The sequence below is a fragment of the Apteryx rowi genome, unplaced genomic scaffold, assembly GCF_003343035.1.
Source record: "Apteryx rowi isolate R43461 unplaced genomic scaffold, aptRow1 scaffold_897, whole genome shotgun sequence".
Lineage (NCBI taxonomy): Eukaryota > Metazoa > Chordata > Aves > Apterygiformes > Apterygidae > Apteryx > Apteryx rowi.
Window position 1 is genome coordinate 233803 of NW_020451201.1, and position 26548 is coordinate 260350.

Below are 26548 nucleotides of genomic sequence, written 5' to 3' on the forward strand. Positions count from 1 at the left end.
GAAGCTGAAATATCTCTGACCTCTCAGTAGTGAAGCGTCATAAAACCCATTTTGCCTCCTGCAAGGCTCCCAACAAGACACAAACCCTTGCAGAGTCCCTGTCATGGTACCTCCCCACTGCCACAGACATTTTTAATCACCCCCCTTTTTGTTCTATATCTCATCTTCCCCGTTCCCACTACCCCTGCTCCTCACTCGTACCTGGTCATCCCCAGCCTCTCACTTCCCTCCTCTCACAGAACAGTTGAGGTTGGAAGGCACCTCTGCAGATCATCTAGTCCAACCCTCCTGCTCAAACAGTGTCACCTAGAGCATGTTGCACAGGACCCTGTCCAGACAGCATTTGAATATCTCCAAGGATAGAGACTCCACAACCTCTCTGGGCAAGCTGTTCCAGTGCTCAGTTACCCTCACAGTAAAGAAGTTTTTTCTCACGTTCAGATGGAACTGTCTGTGTTTCAGTTTGTGCCCGTTGCCTCTTGTCCTGTCTCTGGGCACCACTGAAAAGAGTCTGGCCCCATCCTCTTTGCACCCTCCCTTCAGATACTTATACCCATTGATAAGATCCCCTCTCGGGCTTCTCTTCTCCAGGCTAAACAGTCCCAGCTCTCTCAGCCTTTCCTCATATGAGAATTGTCTTCTTTTCCTTCATGTGCTTKGAAATAGCATCCAGGACTAGCTGCTCCATCACCTTTCCAGGGATCAAGGTGAGGCTGACTGGCCTGTAGTTCCCTGGGTYCTCCTTCTTGCCCTTTTTGAAGACTGGAGTGACATTTGCTTTCTTCCAGTCCTCAGGGACCTCTCCTGATCACCATGATCTTTCAAAGATGATTGAGTGGCCTTGCAATGACATCAGCCAGCTCCCCCAGCACTCTCAGTTCCAGCTTGCCAGGCTGCTGGCCTCCCTCATCACTTGTTCCATGCGCTCATTCTCCCMAGGGGGATCCAGCCCTGTCCAATCCTCATTCTCCTTTTGTTTCTCGTCATCCCATCTCCTCCGGGCAAAGAATCATCTTGCTAACRCTTTCTCTGTCGTCTTGAGAGTCTCCCATGAGGGCCCTTGCTCCCCAGGGCTCCTCTTTCACAAAGAAAAGGACCCTCCCTGCTCCCCAAACCCTTCCTCAGGCTTCCTCTGACCCAGGGACACCAGTTGCGACACCATGCTGACCCTTCTTATCGCCCACCCCAGAGCGTCTACACCTGCAGCTGAATGGATYGTAAGTGCAGAGCAGGACTCAAAATCCTGAGTTTCATGTAAGCAAGGTGCAGGGCTGCACTATGGAGCAAAAGCAGCTCTCCAAGTTCTGGTGCCCTGCCCAGCACAGATGCTTCCCAGCTATGGGAGAGGGGTYCAGGTCCACTTTGGTCTGCTCACAGATTCAAATCCTACCACAAAAAATGTCGCAGGCCATGAGAAGAAGAAGGAACAAGGGGTTATTTTAGAGCCTGGAAAGCTGTACTGGGAGCTGCACCCCTGAGCCAGCAAACCCAGACCGGATGTTATTGCCTTGAAAATAAAAGGATCTAAAACGCCAGGCTTCATCCGCCCACTCGCTCCCCTCGCTCTCTCATGCCTTGGCCAGCTGTGCAGCATGTTTGCTCAACTGGCTGGAAGGGCTTCAGCAAGAGTCCTCTGGGATCCCTGGGTCTAGGATCTCCGAGTTCAGGGAGGGGATCTGCCTTCACAACAAGACAAACTGCAGCCCCCATTTCAGGGCAATCAGRGTGAAAGGAAAAGACTGAAAGCATAATGTTCAGCCCCCAACTGCGAGCCAGAAGAGCAGAGAGGGCTAGCCTGTCGGGGCAGCAGTGCCCCATTGCTCAGAGAGATGCTGGCTAGGAACAGTCATGCTGTAGCACTGTGCAGAGACCCACTGGAAACACTGCTGATTCCTGCTGGTTCTCAGCTGCAGACAGCTGACAGGGAGCAACCCCATGCCTAGCATCTTTTGGAAGGGATCAGCCTGAACCCAGGGAAAGAGAAACCAGATGGAAAAGGAAAAAGAGCAGCTGGAAAACCCAGAGAGAGAAGAGCATCCCTTGGCTTTTTACTAAGGTCTTCCTTTCTGCAGGGTGATTTGGTTACTGTTTATCCAACCAGAAACTTCTCAGTCCAGCATCCTTCCCCCAACATTTGCAAGGAGGCAATGACAATCCTTAATCCCCACCATGCTGGCTGAAGCAAGGAAAGGGGGACCCAGCTAAGGACTCTTTCCTCCTTTTTATGCTTGTACAAACTGAACTCAAAATTCAATAAAACATCGAAGGGGGAGGTAGAGATATGTCACCCTGTAAACTCTCCAGRCCCCCAAAGTGAAAATACAGGGGTTCAGGAAGAGACTGGCACACAGAGGAACARAGTTGGAAGGAGAAACAGAGCCTGGTACTGAAACCCCAAAGCAATAGATAGGTGTAACGCTTTCATACTGCTGAGCTCTCCCAGGCAGAGATTTATCTAGATGTATCAAGGAGTGCAGGCAAAAAAGTCCAGTGAGGTACAGTCTGTCTGTCCATCTCCTGAGTTATTTGTCCAGGATTTCCAGACATCCCACAGCTTCATCAGTGCCATCCCAGACAAACAGTCACTTATGCACATGCGTGTCAGCTCTGTCTCACAGGAGAACTGAGCTTGGTGCTGCCAGATGGCTAGAAAAAAGGTATAGGGACTTGGCAGAGACATGGCSCCCTCCACTACAGCAGTGAGTTCCCTTCTCCCTATATCAGAACAGCACATGGTCCGCAAAGAAAGCAATTACCACACTGAGCTCCTGAGTGCCAGCCAGGGAGCAGGCAGCATCCTTAATGAGCCCCCAGCTCTCAGGGTCCTCCCCCCCAGACAGCACTGTATTTGTGATGGATCCTGCAGCATAAAGGGGAAGAAACCTGAGGGTCCTCACAAAAGCAGTGACAGCCACTGCATTCTTTTCAAAGGTTTGCAGCCAGCTCAAACCTCAGAGTAAATCCTGCCTGTACAAAACAGTACTTCCTCAGATACTTTCCGCAGTACTTTGTTTTTGTTTTACATCTGCTTGCCAGCTGCCTCTCCATCTCTGCTCTCTCAGACTGAAACAGGAGAAGGGAAAGGGATTTCACTAAGCTTTGGGTCCCACCATGTCCTTCTGAGAAAAACACTTGTTATTCCCTGGGGGACTGTGAGGAGGGCACCGTCCCCTCCCCAGAGACAGCTGCAGCTAACAAAATTCACTCAGTGCGCAGAATGGGGCTTTAGGGTTCCCACAGAGGGGCTTCATTTCCCATCACAGTAACTCAGTCCATATATGTAAAATGGAGATATCGAGAATGATTCCAGGGCCTGCAAGGACGCTAYGAGGGCTGTGAGACCAGACATGTATGTAAGGGCCCCTTCACTTCTTCCCCTGCTTCTGTGTAAGGCAGGCTTTCAGACTGCCATTTTGCTCAAGACCAGGAAGGACTGAGGCCACAAGGGACATGAAAAGAGACTCAAGCAGCACTGCCACACTGGTAGCCACTAGTTATTTCCTTTCATAATAAATCCCACAATTTTTTTTATGCATTTATTACAAAAGCTCTGAGCCACATGAGCTGCCAGCTGAGTTACTCTCAGAGGAGGGCAGCAGAGTCCCCCAGATGCCAGCACATCGCTCTGTGAAGATCCGGAGACTTGAGGTTTTGCTGTTTCCTGTTGGAATGCCTGAACCACTGGGGTAATTTCTTTGGCTGGCCCTCATCCACGGGGATCTGGAGGAAAATCCAGTTTCAGGGAGCAGCAAATTCCCAACAGCTCCAGCAAATATCTCACATGAACCATTTTTGTCCCATCACCCTGTGGGGGATGGGGGCCCAGGCATTGGGGCCATCAAGAACAGTCTCAGCCTGCCCACCCACAAATTCTTCCTCTCCAGAGACCTTCCTGAAGGGGAGGCCCAAAACCTGGAGCAGGGCCCTTGCATGGAATCCCTGCTTGAAGGCTGAGGGTGGACCCCTGTGCTCATCCCCTTCCAGAGAGATAGCAGTCAGGGAACCACGTGAAGATTTCTTGATCTCCCTGTCTCTCTGCTGGGCTCTGCCCTGGCAGAGGTTCTGTCCCTGTGCCCTCTCAGCACTTACCCCCATTCAGAGCTCTTTGGGTGTTTTGAGACTTTTTTGCTATCTTGAGTCACTTGGGGACTACATCCCAACCTCTTACTGTGGGACAAGCTCATCTTTCTGGCGTGCCTGAGATCCTGGCCAAAAAAGGGCCCTTCAGGAGAAGGCCTCATCCTAAGGGTGAAGTTTCAGGGACCTTGCAGCAAGCCCAGCTCCGTAACAGAACTGATAACGGCAAGGGACCTGCTGAGGATGACAGCAGCCAGGACCTTCGGCAAGACCCGGGCACAGTTCTCTGCCTCTCCTCCAGCCCAGACAGATACCACTCATGCAGGGGCAGATGTGCCAGTGCTGAACCAGTCCCCTGCTTTGCTGCTGGCCCAGGGCAAGGCTTTGGAAAGGGAGGACAGCTGGGGTATTTTGCTCCTGGTAAATGCTTCTTTTTACCCCTGAGCTGGCAGGTGCTGCTCAGTGACAGTGGGGATGGGTAGGCACAAGGCTACATGCCCCATCAGATGGGTTTATTGCTGTTGAGCCAGTGAGGCAACCCCCTCATTCAACAGCCTCTGGCCACCGATAAGAGCGCAAGCAGCACACACAGCCCTATCTAGTCCCACACCTTGAATGCGAGACTCTCCCAGTGGCCCTCCCTGTGCATGCGCTTCTCCCACCAAGCCGCTATCTCCCACAGCAGAAGCATCACACTGCAGTTTCTCTTCTGCACTGCTCCCCCACCTGCCTGAAGCAAGTCATCCCTGTTGGGGGGCCTCCAGGGCCAGGGAGCTGCAGCCACCCAGTGATGGCAGGGGGTTCATGCTAGAGGGACCCTTATAAGGCCTGGGTGCTCCAGCTCCATCCCTTTCCCTTGCAATTATACCTGTTCTTACATATAGCATGGGAGATGTAGCAACTTATCCCTCATCAGATATGAGCCCATGTACTTCTGCCCGTCATGTAATCCAGTACAGAGCAGTCTCKGCCCAGAGAGGCGTCCATGTATTTGGTGGCAGGTAGATCAGAAAAGAGTCCCTTCCTTAGACAATCAATGTCTAAGAGCAGCAATGCATGGATGGGGTTGCCTATTGGAGTCCCCCATTCCCACTCATTTTCATTATGGCATCCTGAGAGTCCATGCCAGCAGAAGCCTGCCTGGGTCAAGTGCTCTGCAAGCATGAGCAGCAGCATTCAGTCTCAACAAATTCAGTGGAGAAAAAAAAATAAACAAACAAACAAACAAATAAATAAATAAATGAGAGAATTGTTCCCATCATTTTGCCAAAAAAGGGATTGGGACCAGAAGGCAGGTAATTCAGCATACTACAACCTACATCAGAATTAAAACCTGACCTTAGGTACTGGCACTGAGTCCTATGCTTTAAACCATCATCTCCTGACTCTTGAGAGCAATTCCCAGGACTGAACCATAAACCCCAAATTAGACAGATACCAGGTGGCATCTGCTGAAGCAGCGAAAGGACACTTCCTCTTGTCTAGGCTCACAGAGAGCAGAAACCCACAGCTGGGACATGTTAAACCCTAATGTTGATGATGTTAAACATGAAGTGTCCAACACATAAACGCAGAGGGACTGGCAAAAGAGAAGGTAGGTTATTATGAGAACTAGCTCCTCATTTATCTTCACTGAAGACTTTGCTGCCTTCTTGCTGGAAAAAAAAAAAAAAAGTGGAAAAGCACACATTGCAACCCCAGGGAGCCTCACTGAGGAGCCTGGGTCCTCAGCTACTCCTAGCTGTGGGAATCTCCCCTTCCCAYAGCAGAGTGTTGTGTGCTTTGTGCTGCTGGCCTGTGCAGCCACAATTACACAGGACAGTCAGCAAAAGCCCACAGTGGTATCACAGCTCACGTTGTTATCTCAGCACAGAGGGAGCAGAGTCAGACCAGTAACGGGCAAAAACATACCAGCTGAACAACAGCCCCTGCCTTATACCCAGAGGCTGCCCAGATGCGGGAGAGCTCCCACCCTAAGGAGCTCACACTCCMAGGTCACGCAGCATGTTGTACATGCAGGACCCCAGCTTCTGCCTTGCAGAGCAGCCAGACCCAGGGAGAAGTCCCAGGCTCTCATGTGTTTGAACAGCATTAGTACCTAAGGATGTTTTTTTCGGAAGCTGGCTAGACAGCTCTCTAAACCAGAGAGGAGTGAAATGCCAAGAAAGGTAGTGTTAGGAGGCAAAAGCAACTTCTCCAGTACATCAAGGCAGTGCGCTCAGGCTTTGCCGAGGAGGAGCCACAGTAGCCAGCAGAGCCCTCCTAGACAGGACTGCATATTCTTCTCACTCAGCACTTCTCCCACCCTCAGGCAAACCTCTTGCATGTATCAGGACAGACCTATGCTCCCCTTTCACAGTGGCACACAGCTGGCAAAATGACAGAGACCAGGAGGGTCAGAGCACACCTGTGAAGTTGGGTGCAGGTGCTGAGATAGGGCCACATCTTGGCTTAAAGCTCTCAGCAGCTCATTGTCTCTAGGAGCTTGTGAAAGCTGTAGCAGCTCTGCAGACACTGRCTGGAGGAAATATAAGTGTCTAGGTGGCTTAGGCACACCAGGGGTTAGTGGGAGCTGARCAGCATCTTTGGAAAGGCCACTGGATTCTGTGGGGTGGCATTAATTACCTAAAGTGATAAAGAGGAGCTTAGTAGCATCAGGAGAAATCCAAGACATAGGACCATCCATCATGACAAGCTGCCTCATCTAGGGTGCAGCTCCCTGCTCCACAGGCATCCTGATGAAATCTCCCTTCCTTCCCCACAATCCTGCCATGTGCCTGGCCTTACTCACTTGTAACAGAGTGATACCGCTTACAGCTGCACTCCCACCCCCATATTGGCAGATAATATTACCACGCCCGATCACCCCTTGGGCAATAGAGACAAATTCCCAAACAAGTGGGCAGAAAGGGGATGGAAAGACACAGAGGTGTCCTGAAGAGTTGTGGGTTAGGCAAAGCTGGTCCAGGAGCCTGTCTCGCACTGCATTTCAAAAAGCAAAGCATTTCATGTACCATACTGATCTTGACGGATGTATGCCACAGAGAAGCTAAATTGGTGGGAAAGGACCTTGCTTCAAAGGCTCACGGAAGAAAAGTCTCTTAAAAGTGAGCTTGACAGGAAAGAGAGGATCCCATACTGGATGGGGGAAGAGAAAAATGGTTATGGTTGTGAGGGACAGCTTAGAGAYAGAAGAAGGAATGAAGGCTTGAGGGGAGCCTTGTGACTGTAAGCCCAGGAGAGATGGAGGCAAAGAGTTTTCTGGTTTGGGGACAAAGATGAGGAGCTCCATTTCCCAGGGCAGCATGCAAGGAAGGGGAGTGACAGCCCAGAAGCACTGCCGGAGAAGCAAGTGGCAAAGAAAGTGAACACACAGAAAGAGTCTCAGAGTCAGTGGCAAAGTGGAAGTCCCCAGCACCCAGACCACAAGTTGGAAGAGATGACAGACTCACCCAGGGACAGAAGAGACCATGAGGAAGGTGGGGGAACACTACAGAGAAATGTCTGCTGAGATCTGGAGAGAGCATGAGCCAGGTGTTTCCAAAGGAGACACTGAGTACAGAGGGGGGTCACACAGATCCAAGTAGCTAGGAATACACAGGGAAGAGAGGGCCATGCAGCCCCTAAGAGGGACACATTTTATAGCATTTGTGGAAAATTCCAGCCCTACCTAATCTCCTGGAGCTCCTGTGAGATCGTGACACAGAGAGAGGGACCAAACAGGAAAGAATTAGAGGAAAATGCCTCCCTTCTGGCAGCCACCACGGCTGTGCCAGGAGTTAGCAGCAGCAGCTGCGGAGCAGCCAGCCCTGCCTCCCCCTCCTTCGGCTGCCTCTATAAACACACAGGGCTTACTCAGAAGATTAGAAGGGAACAGGGCAAAAGACAACAGAGTCTCTTTTGTAATGAGGAAGGATTATGGAATCAAGTGACCAGCTGCAGCTCCCAAGTGGGTTTCAGGCTCCTTAGTGCACCGTGTCTGTCAGATTCAATCCCCCCATGAGCCAAGGGGGTAAGAGAAGGCGGGCCGTGGTGTGGGYCACAAAGGACCCAGCAAGGACACCTGCAGGACCAAACTTTCACAGTCTCCAGCGCAGCTCAGGAGCCCATGACTGTAAGTATCTTGTCCTCACAAGAGTGGACAGATTCCTTCAAAGATTAGCTGATTGATCCATCTATCTTTCTATGTGTCTGTGAACTCATCACTCCTTCTCTCACTCCATCTCTCCCACTGTATCTATTTGTTCTCYGTATTTGCAGCAGGTGCTCATGTCCGTTTCTGGTGTTATGCTGTGTGTAACGCACTTGATACAGGCAAATCTGCCTCTGTTGCTTTCTGTTGTGGGCTCTTGATTGCTGTGGACTCCTACAGTCTGATTAGTGTCAGCTGAGCTCCAGAGCCGAAGRTTAGTCCAAACAGATCAGCCAGGCTGATGCAGGCAGTGACTGGGAGCAGATGTGCAGAGACAGCGGCACCGCGCTCTCCCGCAGCACCATGGGGAGCAGCCTGTGCGGGCTCGCACGCAGGGGATGGATCTTCCTCCCCAGATGACTCTGGTGTGCCAGTGCCAATGCTGTGGTGAGCCACCTCACACCACATACCTCARCCACAAATGGTACTCGAGTGTGCCAGCTGCCAAGTGACATCCCAGGGCACTCCCGCAAAGACTGGCAGACAGACTAGGAACTGCCTACAGGGCTGGAGGAAAAAGCACTCGAAAAGCCCCATATCCTGTGCCTGAGCAGAACTGCATGGAGGTGGGTGACATCCATTATTTACATGGACAAGAGCTGAAGTTTTCCATGTTTGGTAAAAAGTGAATCTGTATTTGAGTTACGCAATGAAAAGTCTCCCTGAGCACTTTCAAGACCCAAAGCATAGAGAATACAGCCAGCTTCCTGTAAGCGGCCCCCAACAAGTTTGTGTGTGTTTGCATACATTTCTCATCTGTATAGCTCATATGTGTGCAGTGCCTGGGGCAGTTAAAAATACTCCCCTAAATTCCATGCACTGGCCAGAAATACACATGGAAATGGCACGAATGTACATGAGGCCCTAGCGAAAGGCACGTCTGTGCAGCTGGGGAGCTCTTGGCAGGGCAGGTGCCAGCTCTGCCCATCTGATATGGSATGGGGGGACTCAAGGAGGGTTATAAAAGCGCAACCCAAAGGAGGAGCAGCTCCAAGAAGCCAAAGCCAGGACAAATATGCTATTTGGTTGAAATAGCAAACAAAACAGACTTTGCTGTTTTCCCACATCCTCTCCTCAGAGCACCAGCTCACTGGGACCTGAGTTGTCCCCACCTAACTGTAGGCTTTTCACTGAGATATTTAAATTAGAAGCACRGATCCAATCTCCCATGCCCTCAGCTGCTGCTACAGACCAGTAAGTAAGTAATTGCCCCCTGAAATGCTTCTTTGCCTCCATCATTCAGAGAAAAGCCCAAAGCCTCTGAACTATTAATGTTAGTGCCTCTGTTAGATAAATGTCAATGTAACATCCTGGATTACATACTGGTCTGGTTAAYTACAACTTCATATTATGTGAATGTCAGTCTGGTTATTAACTGATGATAAATAATTACTTATCCAGGGTTAGGCTAGAAGTCTATGCACTGGGGTCACTGCCTGACTGTGAGGCAGCTCACGAGCCTGAATGCCTTTTTCCTTTCAGCCTGATTTATTGCGAAACATATGGTTGGAGGAGAGGGGAGGTGAAGTTGTTAAAATYTGTGCTCCGTGAGCCTGGCCAAACTTAGTCTCTCAGTCTCAAATAGGGAGGGTGGTTCTGCCTGCAGGACCAGGACCAGCATAGTCCAGACACAGTCCCCAGCTYAAATTTAGAGACAACTGTACTTGTTGGGCAGGTATTACAAAAATTGTCAAATTTCCAAAGGTACTTCCATCTGGGTCAGTASCAAGAAATCTCTTTCCTGGGTTCTTGCTTTCCTTTGGTTTTTTTTTTGCCAGCAGTAGTCCAGGAAGATACTTCCTGACAAGCAGGTTTGCAGAAACAACTTATTTGAAGTAAAAACTACAAGAAAAAAATTCCAGTAAGCAACTTTGGAATTTGTGACCTTGAGAATTAACCTTAAACAACCATTTTGTGCAAGAGAGAAGTATCATGTGGACGCTGTCCACTCCAACCAACCAGCTCCACACTGACAATCAAACACTAAAAACTGGGGCTCCACCAGCAAGTATGTTCTCTGTCATTGTAACCAGCTCACATGCAGTTCACGGACAYGGGAAAGATGGAAAGCTCATCAAAATAATTGCCCACCAGAATTTTTTTCCTGGTCTCTATCCCACTCAGTCTTACCTGTATTTTGATCTCACCTCATTGTTTCTGTCCCTTTTTATTACTGCCTTATTGCTTCCTTCCTTCCATTGTGCTTGCTTGTTGGGACACTGGGATTGTCCTTGTCTCCTCCCTCTCTGCAGGCTTGCTGGCAGACTCAGCATCTCCTTRTTTTGTCTCCACCAGAATCTGCAATGACAGTAACATACACCAACCGTGTGGCCGATGCCCGCCTAGGCACCTTCTCACAGCTTCTGCTCCAATGGAAAGGAAGCATCTACAAACTCCTCTACTCCGAGTTCCTTATCTTCATCACTCTCTACTTCACCATCAGTCTTGTGTACAGGTGAGCATCCTTCCACTCCAGCACTAACACAGCCCTTCACTCTCAACCTGTCCTGGAGCAGGACAACTAAGCAATGCAGGATTGGGACAGCAGTCTTGGTGAAGAGGAGCCAGCCAGCCACTGGCCAGCCTACATTCACAAAGCGCAGAGTTCCTCTACTCCAGGGTAGACAGGACCTGCCCCTCGCATCTGCTGAGAAGTCAGGAGAGGAAAGGTCCTTCCTCGCTGCTCCAATATGTTAGCTGCTCAATATATTAGCAACTGACAGATTTCCTTTTTCTGGGCTGGGTASGGACATAGTTTCTCTTCCCTGGGATGGAGAGTTGCATTGGATGATTACCCACAGAAGAGTGATGTGTAGATCCATGGAGCCCAGAGATAGGCTAGTACTGGAGTTGGCCCAAAATGGGGCGCTTTAGGAGAAAGTCTCCCTTGCTCACACAACCGGTGATACCTTGGGTACATTTCTGAGAGCAGGCATCAGCTCTGGAGCCGCAGATCTGTGATGAGACAACTGTATTCTGTGGCTGGTCTGTTTTTGGTGGGGAAAGCCAGGGAGCTCCCCTAGCCAGGTCAATGTGCACAGATGCAGCATGGAGACAGGAAAGCAGCTCCAAGAAAGAGGCAGGAACTCATGTCACAACAGCCAGTGCTGGCATGAGTAGGGCTTGGACTGCAGGATATTAAATGAGCTGTGGTACACGTCCAAGCCCTGTGGCAAACCTAATACCAGATAACACTCTCCTGAGTGAGAAATGTAGGGGCAGTCCCTGACATCRGACTGTATCACTTACTACAACACTCTGTGTCAGTGACTACTTCTGGCTCCTGTGGATGGGGCAGCAGGGTGTTTCAGGTGGGCTTTCCCAGGGGAGATGTGYGCTGATGTCCCACTCTCACAGGGGCTGCTCACCCAGATCACCCCCAGGCTCACAGCGTGGCAGTGTCATGACTACCTATGCCTGGCTTCCCTTGCCAGACTCCTATCCCAGCAGGCCCAGTGAGGCACAGCCTCTTCTTTGAGCCTGATGCCTCTGTTTCTCTTTTTCAGGCTGATCCTGAGTGAGAGCCAAAGACTGATGTTTGAGAAGCTGGCGCTCTACTGCAACAACTATGCTGAGCTGATACCCGTGTCCTTTGTACTGGGTAACAAGCTCTGTTTGGGAATATGTGGGAAGGGGAAAGGGACAGCATTTCTTCTCCCTGGTTGGATATAGCTCTGCAGGCAGGCAGAATTCACTGAGCAGATSCCTCACTCTGCCTTTGCAAAACCTCCCCATGGAGAGTATATCATCTCGTGTCCCAGCTGTGAGGGATGCTCCCAGCACACAGCTTGCACTGTCCAGATGTACAGACAAGTTATGGGTTCTGCCAGGAGGGCAGGGACCAAATAGCACTGAATAAACTGGGGAAGCCAGACTTGCCCACTCTAACTTTGGCACGAAGATCTGAATTGCCCTCTAGGCATGCCTGCACCTGTCCCTGTATGAGCAGTACCAGCCTTCCTACACATGAGCACATACATCTCCTACTCCTTTAGGATGGCTAATTTGCTCAGCTCACCTCTAGGTTTCTACGTGGCTCTGGTGGTGTCCCGCTGGTGGGCTCAGTACGAGAGCATCCCATGGCCTGACCGTATCATGAACCTGGTCTCCTGCAACGTGGATGGGGAGGATGAGTATGGGCGGCTCCTGCGTCGCACCCTCATGCGCTACAGCAACCTCTGCAGTGTGCTGATCTTGCGCTCAGTCAGCACTGCTGTCTACAAGCGTTTCCCCAGCATGGAGCACGTTGTGAGGGCAGGTCAGTACCAGTAATGCCTTCTGCACATCTCTGGCCACAGGCAGACAGCACCCTACTGCTCTGCTTGAGGCAGAGCCCTGGAAAAGGCCCTGTAACCTCCAGACTGGAGCAGGGATAGCACTGCGACATGCTCAGCTAATGTCTGCTGCAGGTGCTRAGCATCTGCTCTTGCCCTACTCTGCTCTGCCCAAATAAACAACTGCTTATGTTTCCCTATTGCACAGCACATGCATTCCTGCTGGTGGCTGAAAGGTAGTCTGGACGATGAAGGGTCTTTGGCCCAAATTTTTTTACATAGGRAGGCTGGTGAGGTCTGGTTTGTGAATGTAGAGATGCTGCAGGTCATGGGGCAACCCTGGCTGATCAGATCAGTGTAACCGTGGTGCAGCAACTTCATTGKCGGCTGCTCATCCTGCACTAAGTGGGTACAAAGGAAAAGCAGAGCTGTCTGGAATAAATGACCCTGTGCATGGGTCTACGGCAGACACGGGTGGACCTCTGCCAARTAGGAAGTTTGCCCTCCCTCAGGGCAACAACTGTCCACTGGGCAAGTGGGAACTGGGAGCCTCTGACCTGAACAGTGGTCCCCATAGGGCTCCCTGAAGCCTCTCCCAAGASACTTCTCAGGGTACAGCACTTCCCAGTCTGCCCAAATGCAGATGTCTGCACCTGCCCTAATCACCTGGGCTGCCTTTGCAATCCAGGGAGAGAAACAGGCACTTCTAGGACACAAGTTATCCTGTTTTCCACAAATGCCTGAAGTAAGCCAGGCAACTGCACCCTCAACAGTACCACATCACCCCACTGGCTGTGATCAGATCAGAGAAAGATATGCTGCAGGCATCTAAAGTGAATAAGATGAATCCTGCCCCTCACACCTCTATAACTCAATGTTTTAACAAGGAGACTTGTCCTCCTTTTAGGTGTCTCCCAAAGACTGAGTGCCTGCATCTTCCCTGTGATTATAAGGAGAGCTAAGGTGGCCACCTGAAATGTAGGTGTTTTCATTTCAGATCAGATTAATTCCCTTCYGTCCTCTACAGCCATCCCTTTCCTGTCTCCTCTTTTCCACTTAGGCCTCATGACGCCAGAAGAACACAAGAAGTTTGAGAGCTTGAATTCCCCCCACAACAAGTTTTGGATCCCGTGCGTGTGGTTTTCCAATCTGGCCGTGAAGGCACGGAATGAGGGGAGGATTCGGGACAGCGTGCTGCTCCAGGGCATCCTGAATGTGAGTGACAGAGGCAGCAGGTGACTGTCTGAGATTCTTGTCCTCTTACGTGGGTGGAACCACAGGAATTTCCAGAGGTCAGGCAAGAAATAGGGATGGTGAGATGGGACTTCCAGACAGTGAGCCAAGCCTGGCCCTGAGGATATTACACTAACTTTGATGGGAAATGTCCCCCACCGCCAACTAGCTTCCCCAGCTCAGGGTAGAGCAGAGCTTTGAGTGGCCTGCTGGCATAAGGCAGYGAGGTCACATGCAATAGAGATGAGGGAAATGTGATATCTTTCTTGAATGTGGACCTGGGAGGAACCATGGGACTCACATGTAGGCGCRGTAATGGCAGGCCCCCACACAGCAGGCCATGGATCAGCTCTCCTTTACACAGCCAGCCTTCACAGACTCCAGAGCAGCCAACTGCAGCAGCCAATGGAGGTCTCTAGGACATGGCTCAGAAGTTGCGAGGAAACACAGCGTGTGCCTGGAAAGAAACCACGACAGTTCAAAGGCATCAATAGCAGCCAAGGTCCCTGTGGAGGACTTCATGGTAAAAACCCATGAATTGTCCTAGGAAGCAGGCCATGCTCCATGGGCAAGACTGTCAGTGATCCCTGCCCAGCTACAGAAGAAAAAGACTTCAGAGCAGCTCATCCTCCCTTGGCATTCATGTGCAAAGAGAATCACATTGTTTATGTTACCTGGAGTGAGATTCATCTGCCCAGAGATAGGTATCTCCCTCWGGGCTATTTATCTAGGCTCACTGGATAGTCAGGAGACAGAGATGGGCACTTCTGAGGCACTTTGTGCCTAATCTGCTGAGCTGCTCACCTTGTGAGGAGATAAGCTCTGCTAGAAGTGAGGAAGGGAGCCTGGGCTCAGATGGAGACATCCAGGCAGCAAGGAGTTCCTCCAGGGCAAGCCGGAGCCCCTGCTGGTGATCTGATGGGGAAAGGCTGGGAGCAGCAGCGGAGGCTGAGTCTCCCCTTCCAGAGGAGGTGTGAGCAGGAGGGGACAGGCCRGATCAATGAAGGGGAAGCAGGCTGGAGAGAGTCAGTGTCCGCAGTGAGGAGATGGGAGGTTTGTGCCAACACTCCATTCCTCTTGCCCACTACAGGAGCTCAACACCTTGCGCAGCCAGTGCGGGCGGCTCTATGGGTACGACTGGATCAGCATCCCCCTGGTCTACACCCAGGTGAGAATGGGATCCCCCACACCTGCTGATCCACTGCCTGCCTGCACACACTGCCCGTGCTGCTAGGGAGCCCCCAGTGACACACATACCCCACACATGGATCATGCTGATGTTACATACACTTGGACCCTTCATCTACACCTACACACACAACCCTGTGCCAGCTCCCTCACATATGTAACCCAGCACACACTCAGCCCAGCCATTTATTTCCATAATTTAAACAGTCACCTCTACACAAGCACATACTCTCCAGGGATAACTAAGCATATGTATGCAATGCAAGTACAGTGAAAACACAGACAAATGCAGATCCACTCCCTGCAATGCCCCTAGCCTTCCTCTGCAGCACGTCCTTTCAGCGGTTTCCTCCCACTCAGCAGAGCTGAGATCCACGTGCCAGCAAAGCTGCTCCAGCACACAGGGCAGCTCTGATGGAGCTGTGCCAGGTGCGTGGAGGAGATCGGTGTGCCCAAACTTAGCTGTTTAATAGCTCCCTGGATGCAACCCCAGACAGACGCTTTGGCACCAAACTGCTCCTTTGTCTAATACAACCCTGCTGCTCAGATAACACTAATGCACTCCACTGTGAAACGGGAACTGTTCCTGTTCATGCATTGCTGAAGGTTAATGGGGAATATATTGGGAACTTATACTCCTGCACAGACCATAGCATCCTGCACGCTAGGAAGAAAAGCAATAGCATGGTGTGTTGCACTTGCATCCCACATTTACCTTTGGGGTGAGGGTGGCACRCTGCCTCTATGGCACATGGCACAGCATTGCAGACCCCTGCCAACAGGCTCAGCCAGTGCCCCACTGCCAGCCCTCAGCCCTCATTTGTGAGCACAGGTCCCTGAGAAAAAGAGCACAGCTCCAAAGCCCTATCCAAGGAGCACCACGGGGAGTCTCAGCTACAGAGATGGTCAGGAAGGAACTGAGGAGCAGACAGGAGARGTATGACTGGAGTCCAGGTCCACAAAGCAGAGCCAGGCCAAGCTGCAGAAAACACTGGGCCCAGATCGGCAGCTCCTCTTGCAGCCTCATCCTGGATGTTTGTAGTGGTTAGCAAGGCACCTTGCCAGARAGCCCAGCCAGGGTCCTCACCACCTCTGCAGTGCACAAACCATTTTTCTATAGGTGCCCATCCATATTGCAAAGTCTGTTATTGCAACTGGGCCCTCTGTAATCCTGCCCATCGTGAAACATCCAACCACTGTTCACTGCAGGGAGCTGCATAGCTAGCTCACAAGTCTTGCGATGCTGTGTTTTTGTTTTGAAACACCCTACTTGGGGCATCAAGAGACTGTGCGAGAGTCTCYGCTGCTATTAATTTAAAAAGGGGAAGTTTCCAGTCCCATGATTACAAAGAAAAGCACAAAACACATTGTGGCCTGAAGTCTGGACAAGCAAGCAGGCAAATACAAAACAGCTCAGCATGAGGAGCAGGAAGGAAGGAGCCAGTTAAGAGCTGGCAGTACTGCCAGGGTCTCCCCTCCCTGACTTGGACGTGGCCTGCACCAGCACAGGCTGAGCCACGAGGTGGTCAAAGCAGTTTTCAGGAGAGTCAGGGGCAAGAATGAGAAGATCTTACAGCACCCCTTACCACAGCAGTGGACCAGCCATGCAGCCACATGTCAGTTGTTCAAGTTCTTTCTGTCCAGGACATCAGGTGCCTTCTTCTGTGGCCATCTTTTTGTGATGCCTGCACAGAGGTCGTTCCAGGGACAGCGTGGAATGAAATACAATGTAAATAGCAGCTAGAGAGCAAAGGTTACATTTAAAGCTTTCTTCAGCGGAAATGCATCTTCCTGCAAAGAGCAGAGGACAAGCCTGTCATAAATCAGTACAAGGTTTTCGAAAGGCCACAGAGCCAGCAGCTCTGCGGCAGCTCCTCAGCAGCTTGCTGCAGTTTGGAGAGGTGTGGGGTAGAATGGAGGAGAGGTGCTGGGAAAGCAAGCTGGGATCTCAAGCTCCTCTGGTGTGTTCCRTGGCCTCTTTCCCAGGTGGTGACCGTGGCTGTTTACAGCTTCTTCCTGGCATGTCTGATCGGGCGGCAGTTCCTGGACCCAGAAAAGGCATATCCTGGCCATGAACTAGATCTCTTTGTGCCTGTGTTTACATTTTTGCAGTTCTTCTTCTATGCTGGCTGGCTAAAGGTAAGTCCAAGAAAACATGCCTGGAGCTGGAATTAGACCCAGACAAGGGTTTTTCCCAGTTTGTGCTCACCAGCAACTCCAGCTGTGGGGTTTTTTTTGGCCTACAGACAGCATGCCAGGTGCTGGCACTCAAACAGAGAGCCAGCAGGGGCTGACAGTGTTGCCAAGACTGTCTCAGTTTCCGAGTGTCTTGCCCTGGAGAACAGATCCATCTTTCCTATGCTTTGAGCCTCACTAGTTCAGGGAAGAAGAGAGGCAGTGGGGCACACTTTGCCTGCAGAGTATTGTGTGTGGTTTGCAGTGGCAGAAAGGCTGTGTGAGCCAGGGGCTGTTATCTGTCCCACTGAGAATGTGCACACCAGCACCAAGGAATCCCAGCCACCGCCAAGCCCCCATTTTTAACCTGCCCCTTTTTGGGAGGATCACCAGTGCTCTGAATTCAGGGGACATCCCCCTTGAGCATAATTCTGGACTCTGCCCACCAGGCCTTTGCCCCACAGGGAAGGGGGCAGGCATCCCCATGACCCTTTCTGTGTGCTCTCCACATGCAGGTGGCTGAGCAACTCATCAACCCCTTTGGGGAGGACGATGACGACTTTGAAACCAACTGGCTCATCGACAGGAACCTGCAGGTAAAGTGGAGGCGAGATCCCACAGACAAGCCTGACCTGTGGAGGAAGGACTGCACCCAAGGGCTCAGCAAGCCCTGTCAGGAGTGCAGTCACAGTGCTGTCCCTGCAACACCTCTGCCACCCACCTCCCATGCCYGCAGCAGGGCACAAAGGCAGTCCCTGTTCCCCTAGCCCTTTTCTCTGAGGTGGTGGCTGCATGTTAAGAAGGGCCCCAGAATCTCCACAGGGAGATGGCTGGGGAGACCAAGAGGAGAGCGTACAGCTTCCCTACATGTATGATGATGAAGGCATCCAGCTCAGTGTTCCTTCTCAGCAGCCAAGGAGACATCCCAGGTTCCAGGAAGAATATGGGGCGAGACTTGTTCCAGGAAGACCCCMCACACACCAGGGAACACAGGGCTTTTGGCACATGCTTGTTGTGCTGCTGAGCACCTGGCACTCACACAGAGACCAACTCCAGCCCCACCTAGCCCTCCTACTCCATGCTCTGGCCCACAATATGGATCCAGACTCAATTAGTTTCACATTCTCACTGCCCTTCAGTGACCCATCATTCCTGCCTCTCCCTAACATTTCACCCTGTCCCTAAAACTGCTTCCTCTACTTTCTTCCATGCAGTAACTCTCCACCTTTGGTCTTTCCTAAAGCCACAGTCCTGGCCATAGAGCTCTTCCTTCCTAGTGAGCATTGCTTTCACRTCTCCTTCAACATCTCCTTCCTTCCAGTTACTTACCCACTGCGACATTCCTGCTGTCCTCTGCAGGTCTCCCTTATGGCAGTGGATGAGATGCATCAGGATTTGCCCATTCTGGAGAAGGACCTATACTGGAATGAGCCTGACCCCCAGCCACCYTACACCGCAGCCACTGCTGAGTACAAGCGCCCATCATTCCTCGGCTCAACCTTTGACATCAGGTGAGTGAAACCAGAGTGTCAGAACAGACCACATTTACACTCTGGATCAGGCATCATGTAGGATATTATACAATATAGTATGAGAAAATAACATCTTTCTCCAAAGCTTGYGAAATCTTGCTCTAAGATAGTTTTAAGGCTCATCCCAAGGTGAAACCCAGCATCCTCCATGGAAAAAGATTTCTCTGAGCGCTTACCCCCCCCCCTCCTCTACTACCATATAAGCATCCCTGTTATGGAAGGCATCTTATGCCTTCCTTAATATGCATCTTCCTTAATACAGGAAAACAGAGGTTTGCCAACAGCAGCAGCATTCCCCATGCTGCCAGCCTCTGCTAATGCTGACCCAGTCCACCAGAAACTGCCTCCTATTGTGGCTGCGTAACAGCCTGTTTTGCCTTTCTGCAGCATGCAGAAAGAAGAGATGGAGTTCCAGCCCCTGGAGCAAATTAAAGAGAATGAGGAGGCAAACCACTCCACGCCATTACTGGGACACCTGGGCCGTCTCCTGGGTGTCCAGTCACCAAGCTTCTCCAGGTCCTCTTCCCGGATGAACCTGCTGCGCAGGCGAGGAGACCCCACATCCCCCTTCTGCCATTACACATACCAAGGCACCATCAAGTCTGGAAGCCCTTGCAGCATCAACCAGCCAAGGGGAGACTCCAGCACACAGGAGCAGTGGGACAGYGAGGATGGAAAACTGAGGGAGTTTGATGCCTTCATATCAACTCCATTTTATGAGAGACCTGGTTTCTACAGTGCTCCACAGACACCAATCAGCTCCATCCCCATGATCTTCCCTTCTAGACGTCAAGGCCGCAAGAAGCCCCCTGCACTCTCCAGCATTGCTGCATGTTCAGCTTCTCTTCGAGATGTCATTACCAACTCACCTTCCAGGATGAGTGATACATACAAGAGCCAGAGCTCCATTGGCTCAGGTGTAAAGGAAACATTTGTTTGGCCAACAGCAGAACGGGGCAAAGCCCGTGACTCCCTAGTGGTAACAGTAGAGGAAGAAAAGAACAACTCTAACAATAAAAGCAGAGAAGTTGCCACCACAGGAAGTCCAGGAGCTCAATCCACAGCATCAGAGAGCCCTAAATTCCTCTTCCTGGCAGAGTCCCCAGATCATGAGAAGCAGGGTAGCTTCAAGAGTTTGAAGAGCTTAAAAGGCTGCCACCCACCCTGGCTAACTCTGGAGAACACAGCAGCTGCCACCCCCAATTCTGATCATTCAAGTGCCTTTCACACCCCCAGTAACAAAACCCCTGGAGGCAGTGCCTCTGTCTGCTTTTCATTCACTCCTGTGACTTCTCCAGTGCTGGAGAGATCCCACATGGGGAAAACAGGCCCTGATGCTCATAGCCTAAGTTCAGAAGATGCAGCCAATGCTCCAGACCAGCATCCTGCAGAGGTTTCTGGGATTGCAAGAGATACTGGAAATGGAAGCACTAACATTCACCCTACAAAAGAGCCAAGAAGAGCAGAGAACCCTTCCCCCAATGACTCTGGCATCTCTCTAGCTGAGGGTGACTACGTGGGGCTGATGGAGGTGATCTTGGAAACCAGCGAAAGCACATGTGAAGAGCAGATAGATCAGTACAGCTAGAGGAAACCAAGAGGCACACACTGTTCTGTCAAGGTACCTGCCATATTAGTGATACTGCAGTATTTTTACACCCAGCCACAGCGGCACTCATCCTCCTAACAGAAGGGCAGGGCAGCCACACCACATGCTGCTGGAACATTCAGCCAGAGCCCAGCCACAGCTGAATCCAGCACCAGTGACTCACAGCTACTGGCCTCAGGTACAGTAACAGGCACAGAACTTGAGTGTTGCAGCATTATGAAATTATCYCTATTTATAGCAAAAGAACAAGTGAGACTTTGGAGTTTTGCTAGGTATTGCAAATACCTAACAGCAGAGCAGTAGCTCTGCTTGAGGTGCCAGCCTCAAGARCCTGGAGCACAGATGCAGACCAAAGCAGAAAAGCAATATAATTACTAAAGATACCTGCTCATCCTCATTGCAGGAAGAACTGGAACTCGAGCCTTATGTGAACATTTGTCACAAGACTCAGTACAGAAAGCCTGGGCAGGGCTTGGACTACTGACAGAAGATACTCCAGGGAAAGGGACTGAAATGAGACAGTTGTATCACTCAATACAGACTTGTAGTGCTTTAGCAGATCAGTCTAGTTATTTTCCTGGTATTGAGGGAAAAGAGACAATAAGGCAGGGTAAGTATCTACTTGAACAAGTGGCTGCAGTTAATGGTATTTATCCAGCCTGTTGTCTCCTTTCCAAGTTCCACATTACATCTGCCACTGATTTGAAAGCACTCATAGAAGTGGTCTGAATRGTAGCAGACAATTTAAAAGCCATGAGTTTTGACTAATCTTCCCTAAGAAAATAAAAGCAAGGCTGAAGTCAAGGCCCAGCTGTTTCATTTCCTCATTTTAGTTTCCATGCAACAATAGGAATTCAGAGAACAAGCCACAAAATTTATCTTGCTTTAAGGTCAAGAAAGTCTTCAAGGACAGCTGCAGATATCACATGGAGCACTGATGCAACAAATTGTTCCAGGCCATTTCCTCCTAGATCCCTTCTAAAGCCTTACATCTGCAACAGATATCTATCCTCTGTCTTCCAAGTATAGCTTTTCAACCTAGGCAGGGGTCCCCACCACACCCAGTCTGACTCCTGATATGCCCTAGATTCAATTTCTGCAGTACCACTGTTTCAGCCTAGCCCAATTACAGTACACAGCTCTTAGTCTTGGTTTGCAGTGCACTTGTACATGGAGAAAACATGTCATTTGTTAGACACACATGGTGCCTAGCRAGGCACCCTCCTTCAGTAACCTCATCTAAATCGATGGGGACAAGCCCCCAAACAGTTCCTTGCACATTCATTATAGCAGTGGCTTTCATAGCAAAACCATTTTAAAATGCAACTTGAATCATCAAGCAATTCCTGCAGTAGATCCCACTGGATGGAAAAAAAATGATTTATAATAGTGCTAAGCAAGCAAAGTAAAACCTGATCCCTCCAAATATATTCCTTCAYTCAAGCCCAACTTAAGGTAACATCCCCAAGGGAGACTATGGAGCATAATCCTTTAAATACGGGCCTCTCTGGAGAGAAACAGAAAAAGCCATCTTGAACCAAGTCACTTTATTGGATGGAGGGCAGTACACAAAACACAAGAGAAAGAAGAGTGATATTTGGTACAGCATATGAGAACTGTTTAACTAAATAGCTGAAGACACATGCACTGCTGGGCAGCAAGGTAGGAGTCCCACTGAAACCAACAGGGTGGCTCTTGGCAAGACTTCAGCTCTCATTGTCACTGTCCCCTAGGGTGTGCTTGTCAAACAGGTACTCTGCCATGCCATATTTTGGTGCCCCCATCTTCCGCAGGTTGGTCACATGGTCACCCAGCTCTTTGATGGCTTTCACCTGCTCATCCAGGTAGTGAGTCTCAATGAAGTCACACAACTGAAAGGGAGACAAGAGAGTTTACATTATGCCAGAACACTACTTATCCTGCTGAAACAGTAACAGAAGTCCTACTAATCTTCTCTAGGACTAGGACAAGATACAGAACTACAACTTTGAAGCTTCAAAAGGTACCCGAGAGAAAGAAGCCTTTAGTTTTGCTTCAGCAGTGCCAGAACAAGACCAGAGATGCACAAGGTTATCCAGTGCCCTACAATACAACTCACAACAAGCAACTCGAGAAGCACCCCCTGCCCCTTTCCTCATTAAGATAGGCAATAGGAACATTTTGAGCATATTTAGAAACCTCCATGCATATCAGTTCATACACTTCAGTATTTACACTGGTAGAACAGTCCAGCTAAGTTTTTTTAAAAAGCACCTCTACCTCCCTCAATCTTACATAGGGTACTTCCAAGAGTACTGGGTGAAACACTAATACCATTCTGATAACAGGAAAAAACTCAGTCCAGCCTTGCCAATATAACCTTCATGTTTAAGCTTCCAGCTGTGAAGAAACCTGTGTTTTTAGACACCAAGTTCCAAAGTTTCCATGCTTAATATTCAGAGAAAGTGACCGCAAAAACCTCATCTTAAGAGGAAAATGTCTAACAGGCATCCATTGGTTTAAAATCAAAACTCATCCCCTCAGAAGCAAGCCTTTCCTGTGGAGCTAACATGTTTTTTCCCCCTTCTCTGAAATGCTGTTCACATCAGTGCCTTCTGTTCCCAAGAACAGTAGAAAGATCTGAACACCTATGCACCCACTGTTCTGTAAGGAAGGCCTAAGTCACCCTAAGGCACCGCAATTGGTCCTCTCCCAGAAAGAGGTGACAGTAACCCTAACAAAAGGGCCACGGTACAGCCTAACACCCAGACCCTTGCCTTCAGAAGGGCCCCATGACTAGTTCACACCTCTTCTCACCTATAAGAGCAGCAGGGACACATAGTTCACCCCCAAAACCCACAGGATCAGACCCATGCAAGCCCCACTCATTGCACAGCCACATTCTCAACTTCACCATCCACTTACATGTGGGTCGTTCTTTTCAGTTGCCAGTTTGTGCAGTTCTAAGAGTGACTGGTTCACATTTTTCTCCAGGTGCAGAGCACACTCCATTGCAGTCAGCCCATTCTCCCAGTCATCACGATCTGGCTTCTGAAAGGGGAAGCACACGACCATTGTTTCTGTAAGTACCCATGGAGCAGTAGGGCACAAAGTCTTCTAGATCAGACTTAAACTGTTTAGAGAAACAGCTTGCCACATTCTGAGGTTCTTCAGCAAGTGTCTTCTACTCAAATTCTTTGACCAAGAGCAATTTCAGGCATTAAGGTATCTTCAGAAAGCTTGGCACTCCCACACAGTACACACTCTGCACACAGCAGGTCCCAAATCTGTCCACATTCCCTTAAGATCTCCTCACATTTGTTTTTGTGAACTCCTGTGGTTAAGTTAGAACTACTTTCTTCCTCCTCCCACCACAAGCTAATGGCCTAAACATCAACCTACATAGGTAGGCAGTATGTACAACCTCAGAATTGAAGCAGGTCATACACCAGAATAGGGAAGTTCGGTCTTTACAAATACTCACTTCTAGCAAGAGGATTCTGCTGGAAGTGTCTGTCACTCACTTTGCTGTTTAGTTATGTCTTGCATAACAATATAGCCATAAAACATTACTTATTTTCTGCTGTTCTAAATAATCTAATTAAAGTGACTTCAAGGAAACAGTGCCATGAAATCTCGCAATAAGCCATAGCAAGCAACTGGAAACTTGATATTACTTCATGTTCCCATGGCAAGCAAGTCAAGAGCATTATCTCTACAAAACAGTCTAATGAACCGAGAAGGCCCCATCTTGAGAAGTCACTGGCAAGAAGAACAAATAGCATGTTCTAGGTACCCTCCCCCTTCCTCCCTCCCTCCCTAGGGCAAATTGCTGTAGCACTAGGTGTATGCACCTCTTCTTACAGGAAAACCCCTTTTTATTTTGTTCTAGCATCTCGGAATTGCGGGCAGCATGAGAGCCGCATGCAGATCCCAGCAATTCAGTATGCTTATTTAGTGTTAGTGTTTATCAGCAAGAGGATCCTCTGGAGAATTCCTCCCCTTCCAGCCTGAAGGCAGACCACAAGTCTACTTCTGTGCTATGCACTCCTGAACCACCCATAGCTCTATTTCTCTCACCTTGATGTCCTGCAAGAAGATACGCCCGCCCCTCTGATTTTGCAGCTTCATCAGTTTCTCAGCATGCTCACGTTCCTCATGGGACTGGTGCAGGAAGTACTTTGCGAAGTTTTTTAGAGCCACATCATCACGGTCAAAATAATAGGACTGAAAACAAGAATTCACATGCTAAAGAAACCCAAATCCTCAGTCCAGCAGTCACACAAGCCCAAGTCAGTATTGTGACTTCAGACATGCCTCCTACCAGCCCTTTTTTCAAGATGGCTGGAGTCCAAGCTAAAGGTAGAAGCAGTGCAATGACAGCAAGGGAATGTGGCAAAACTTTCTTCAGTAAGCAACAGAGATAAACAATTTTTAAGTGTATTCAGAAGGGGACCAAAGATGCCTGTTCTTCTGAGCACCATTCAATTGCCTTACCACAGCAAATTAAGTGCTACCAACTTCCTCTTCTACAAGGTGAAGTTTCCCCTGCTCCCTTTGTTTGCATTTAACAGTGACCATGAATCAAAGTTAGGCTTCTTAACACAAGTTAAAGGTGGCCAAGAACTTCAGGATACTTGCGGGATAAGGTTCCCATGCTTCATCAGGCTTATGAGGCAACAGACTGGGAAATCCCATTTTTACTTCGAAGAAAAATAGTGGCACTTTGAAGAGACAATAGTTGAACATATATTTTGCCCGAGTTAAACAGCAAATACTAGATAATCTTATTTAAAGCCAAAAAACTTCTGTACCAGCAGTTAGAAGCCAGTTCACAGCTTGTTTGTTTTTTGGTCAAAGACACTGGGCAGGATTCAATGGAAAGCTTTGTATCAGCTGCCAGTTATTCACAAGACTAACTGCTACAGAATTCACTGCCATTGGACCAGCAGTGTAGGAGCTTCAAGGAAAGACACTRGTGCTTGTGTACCACTATTATCCACCAACAGTTACATTCAGCTTGCAGCTGAGGGTGTGACCTTCACAGTAACACAGGAGCAAGCAGGTAAGTTATTCACCTAAATGCCATGACATGCAGCAGTGTCAAGTTATCTACTCATCTAAAGCACCCAGACTGCTGTGCAGAGGTCAGAGCTGCTGTTTGGACCCACAGTTATTCATCTCAGCTATGGCTAAAATTGGAGTCTCATGCCAGGCAAGACATGCAAATACAGCTCCAAGGAAACCATGACTTCCTACCAATTCATTTTGAAACTACGAATGAAAAACCTTGCCTCAGAGACAAGAGCGCCAGTGGGAGAGGTGCCAATCTCTTCATCAGGCAGCCCTTGCTATCCAGCCCAGCCCCAAGGGCAGAGCCGCTTGGCAGCTGCTGACCTGTGCTGATAACAAGTCCGCCAAGGGCGACGAACAGAGAGCAGTTAACGTGTAACTGAAGTTCGCCGCGCAGATAAACACTTCACCAAGCACACACACACACACAAAAAAACAGGCAGCAGCGCACGCAGGCAGCCGGCCCCCAGAGGGCTGAGGCACGCCCCGGGGAGGCGCCGCCCGGCACACGGGGACCCCCCCCCCCGGCTCAGACGAGAGGGGGGGCGGGGGGGAAAGCGGGCAGGGGAGCGCCAGCCCCAGAGCCCCAGCTAGGCCTTTACCCCTCCCAAGCCCCTCTCCCACCACCCCCTCCCACAGGGAGGTGCGACATCAACGCGCGCCGCGGGGCCCGACGCCTCCCGAAGGGCAGGCCCCACACGCAAGGACCCGCAACTTCCCCCTACCCCGGGAGGGCTCCGCAAGCGGTAGGTCCTACTCCCTCGGGGTGGGGGGGAGGCCACACGGGAGGGGCCCGCCGCCCAACCCGCCCATCCTCGAGGTAGGCCCCTCTCCTCCCCCCCAGATAGGCCCCACACTCCCCCCAGGCAGGCTCCACCCCCCCCCTTCTCCCACAGGGGCCCCTTCCCCCCGCCCCGGGGGCTCACCATGCTGAGGTACACGTAGGAGGCGTAGAGCTCCAGGTTGATCTGGCGGTTGATGGCCGCTTCGCAGTCCTGGTGGTAGTTCTGGCGCACCTGGGAAGGGGGCGTCGCCATGGCGCTGCCGTGCGGGAGAGGCGGGCGCGAGCGCGGCCGGTTCCGTCCAAGCACTGTTGACGCAGGAACCCGCTCTGCTCAGCCTCGCCGGCGCGTCTGTGCCGCGGCCGCGCCGCGCGCCGCCTTTTATAGCCCCCCGCGGCGTCACCGCGCGCCCGGCCCCGCCCCCTCCGCACAAC

At 50.4% G+C, this 26548-nt stretch overlaps 2 protein-coding genes across 5 annotated transcripts; one reads left to right on the plus strand and one right to left on the minus strand.

Annotated features, from left to right (window-relative positions):
• Positions 1–7753: 7753 nt before the first annotated feature.
• Positions 7754–21935, plus strand: BEST1 (bestrophin 1). 4 transcript variants are annotated; one of them, XM_026091065.1, is made up of 10 exons: positions 7754–8191; positions 10565–10724; positions 11776–11870; positions 12294–12527; positions 13571–13758; positions 14867–14944; positions 16951–17103; positions 17655–17735; positions 18499–18650; positions 19059–21935. In XM_026091065.1, exons 2-10 carry the CDS (start codon positions 10573–10575, stop codon positions 20257–20259), a joined length of 2334 nt encoding a protein of 777 aa, XP_025946850.1. In that variant the 5' UTR covers positions 7754–8191; positions 10565–10572; the 3' UTR covers positions 20260–21935. The 4 variants fall into 4 exon arrangements, with proteins under 4 accessions (XP_025946850.1, XP_025946853.1, XP_025946854.1 ...); XM_026091068.1 differs by having other exon boundaries at positions 13604–13758; XM_026091069.1 differs by lacking the exon at positions 12294–12527 and having other exon boundaries at positions 13604–13758.
• Positions 21811–26521, minus strand: FTH1 (ferritin heavy chain 1). Its single transcript, XM_026091070.1, has 4 exons — positions 26259–26521; positions 24340–24486; positions 23185–23310; positions 21811–22151 (listed from the first exon to the last, which is right to left on the minus strand). Exons 1-4 carry the CDS (start codon positions 26367–26369, stop codon positions 21987–21989), a joined length of 549 nt encoding a protein of 182 aa, XP_025946855.1. The 5' UTR covers positions 26370–26521; the 3' UTR covers positions 21811–21986.
• Between the last annotated feature and the right edge of the window lie 27 nt (positions 26522–26548).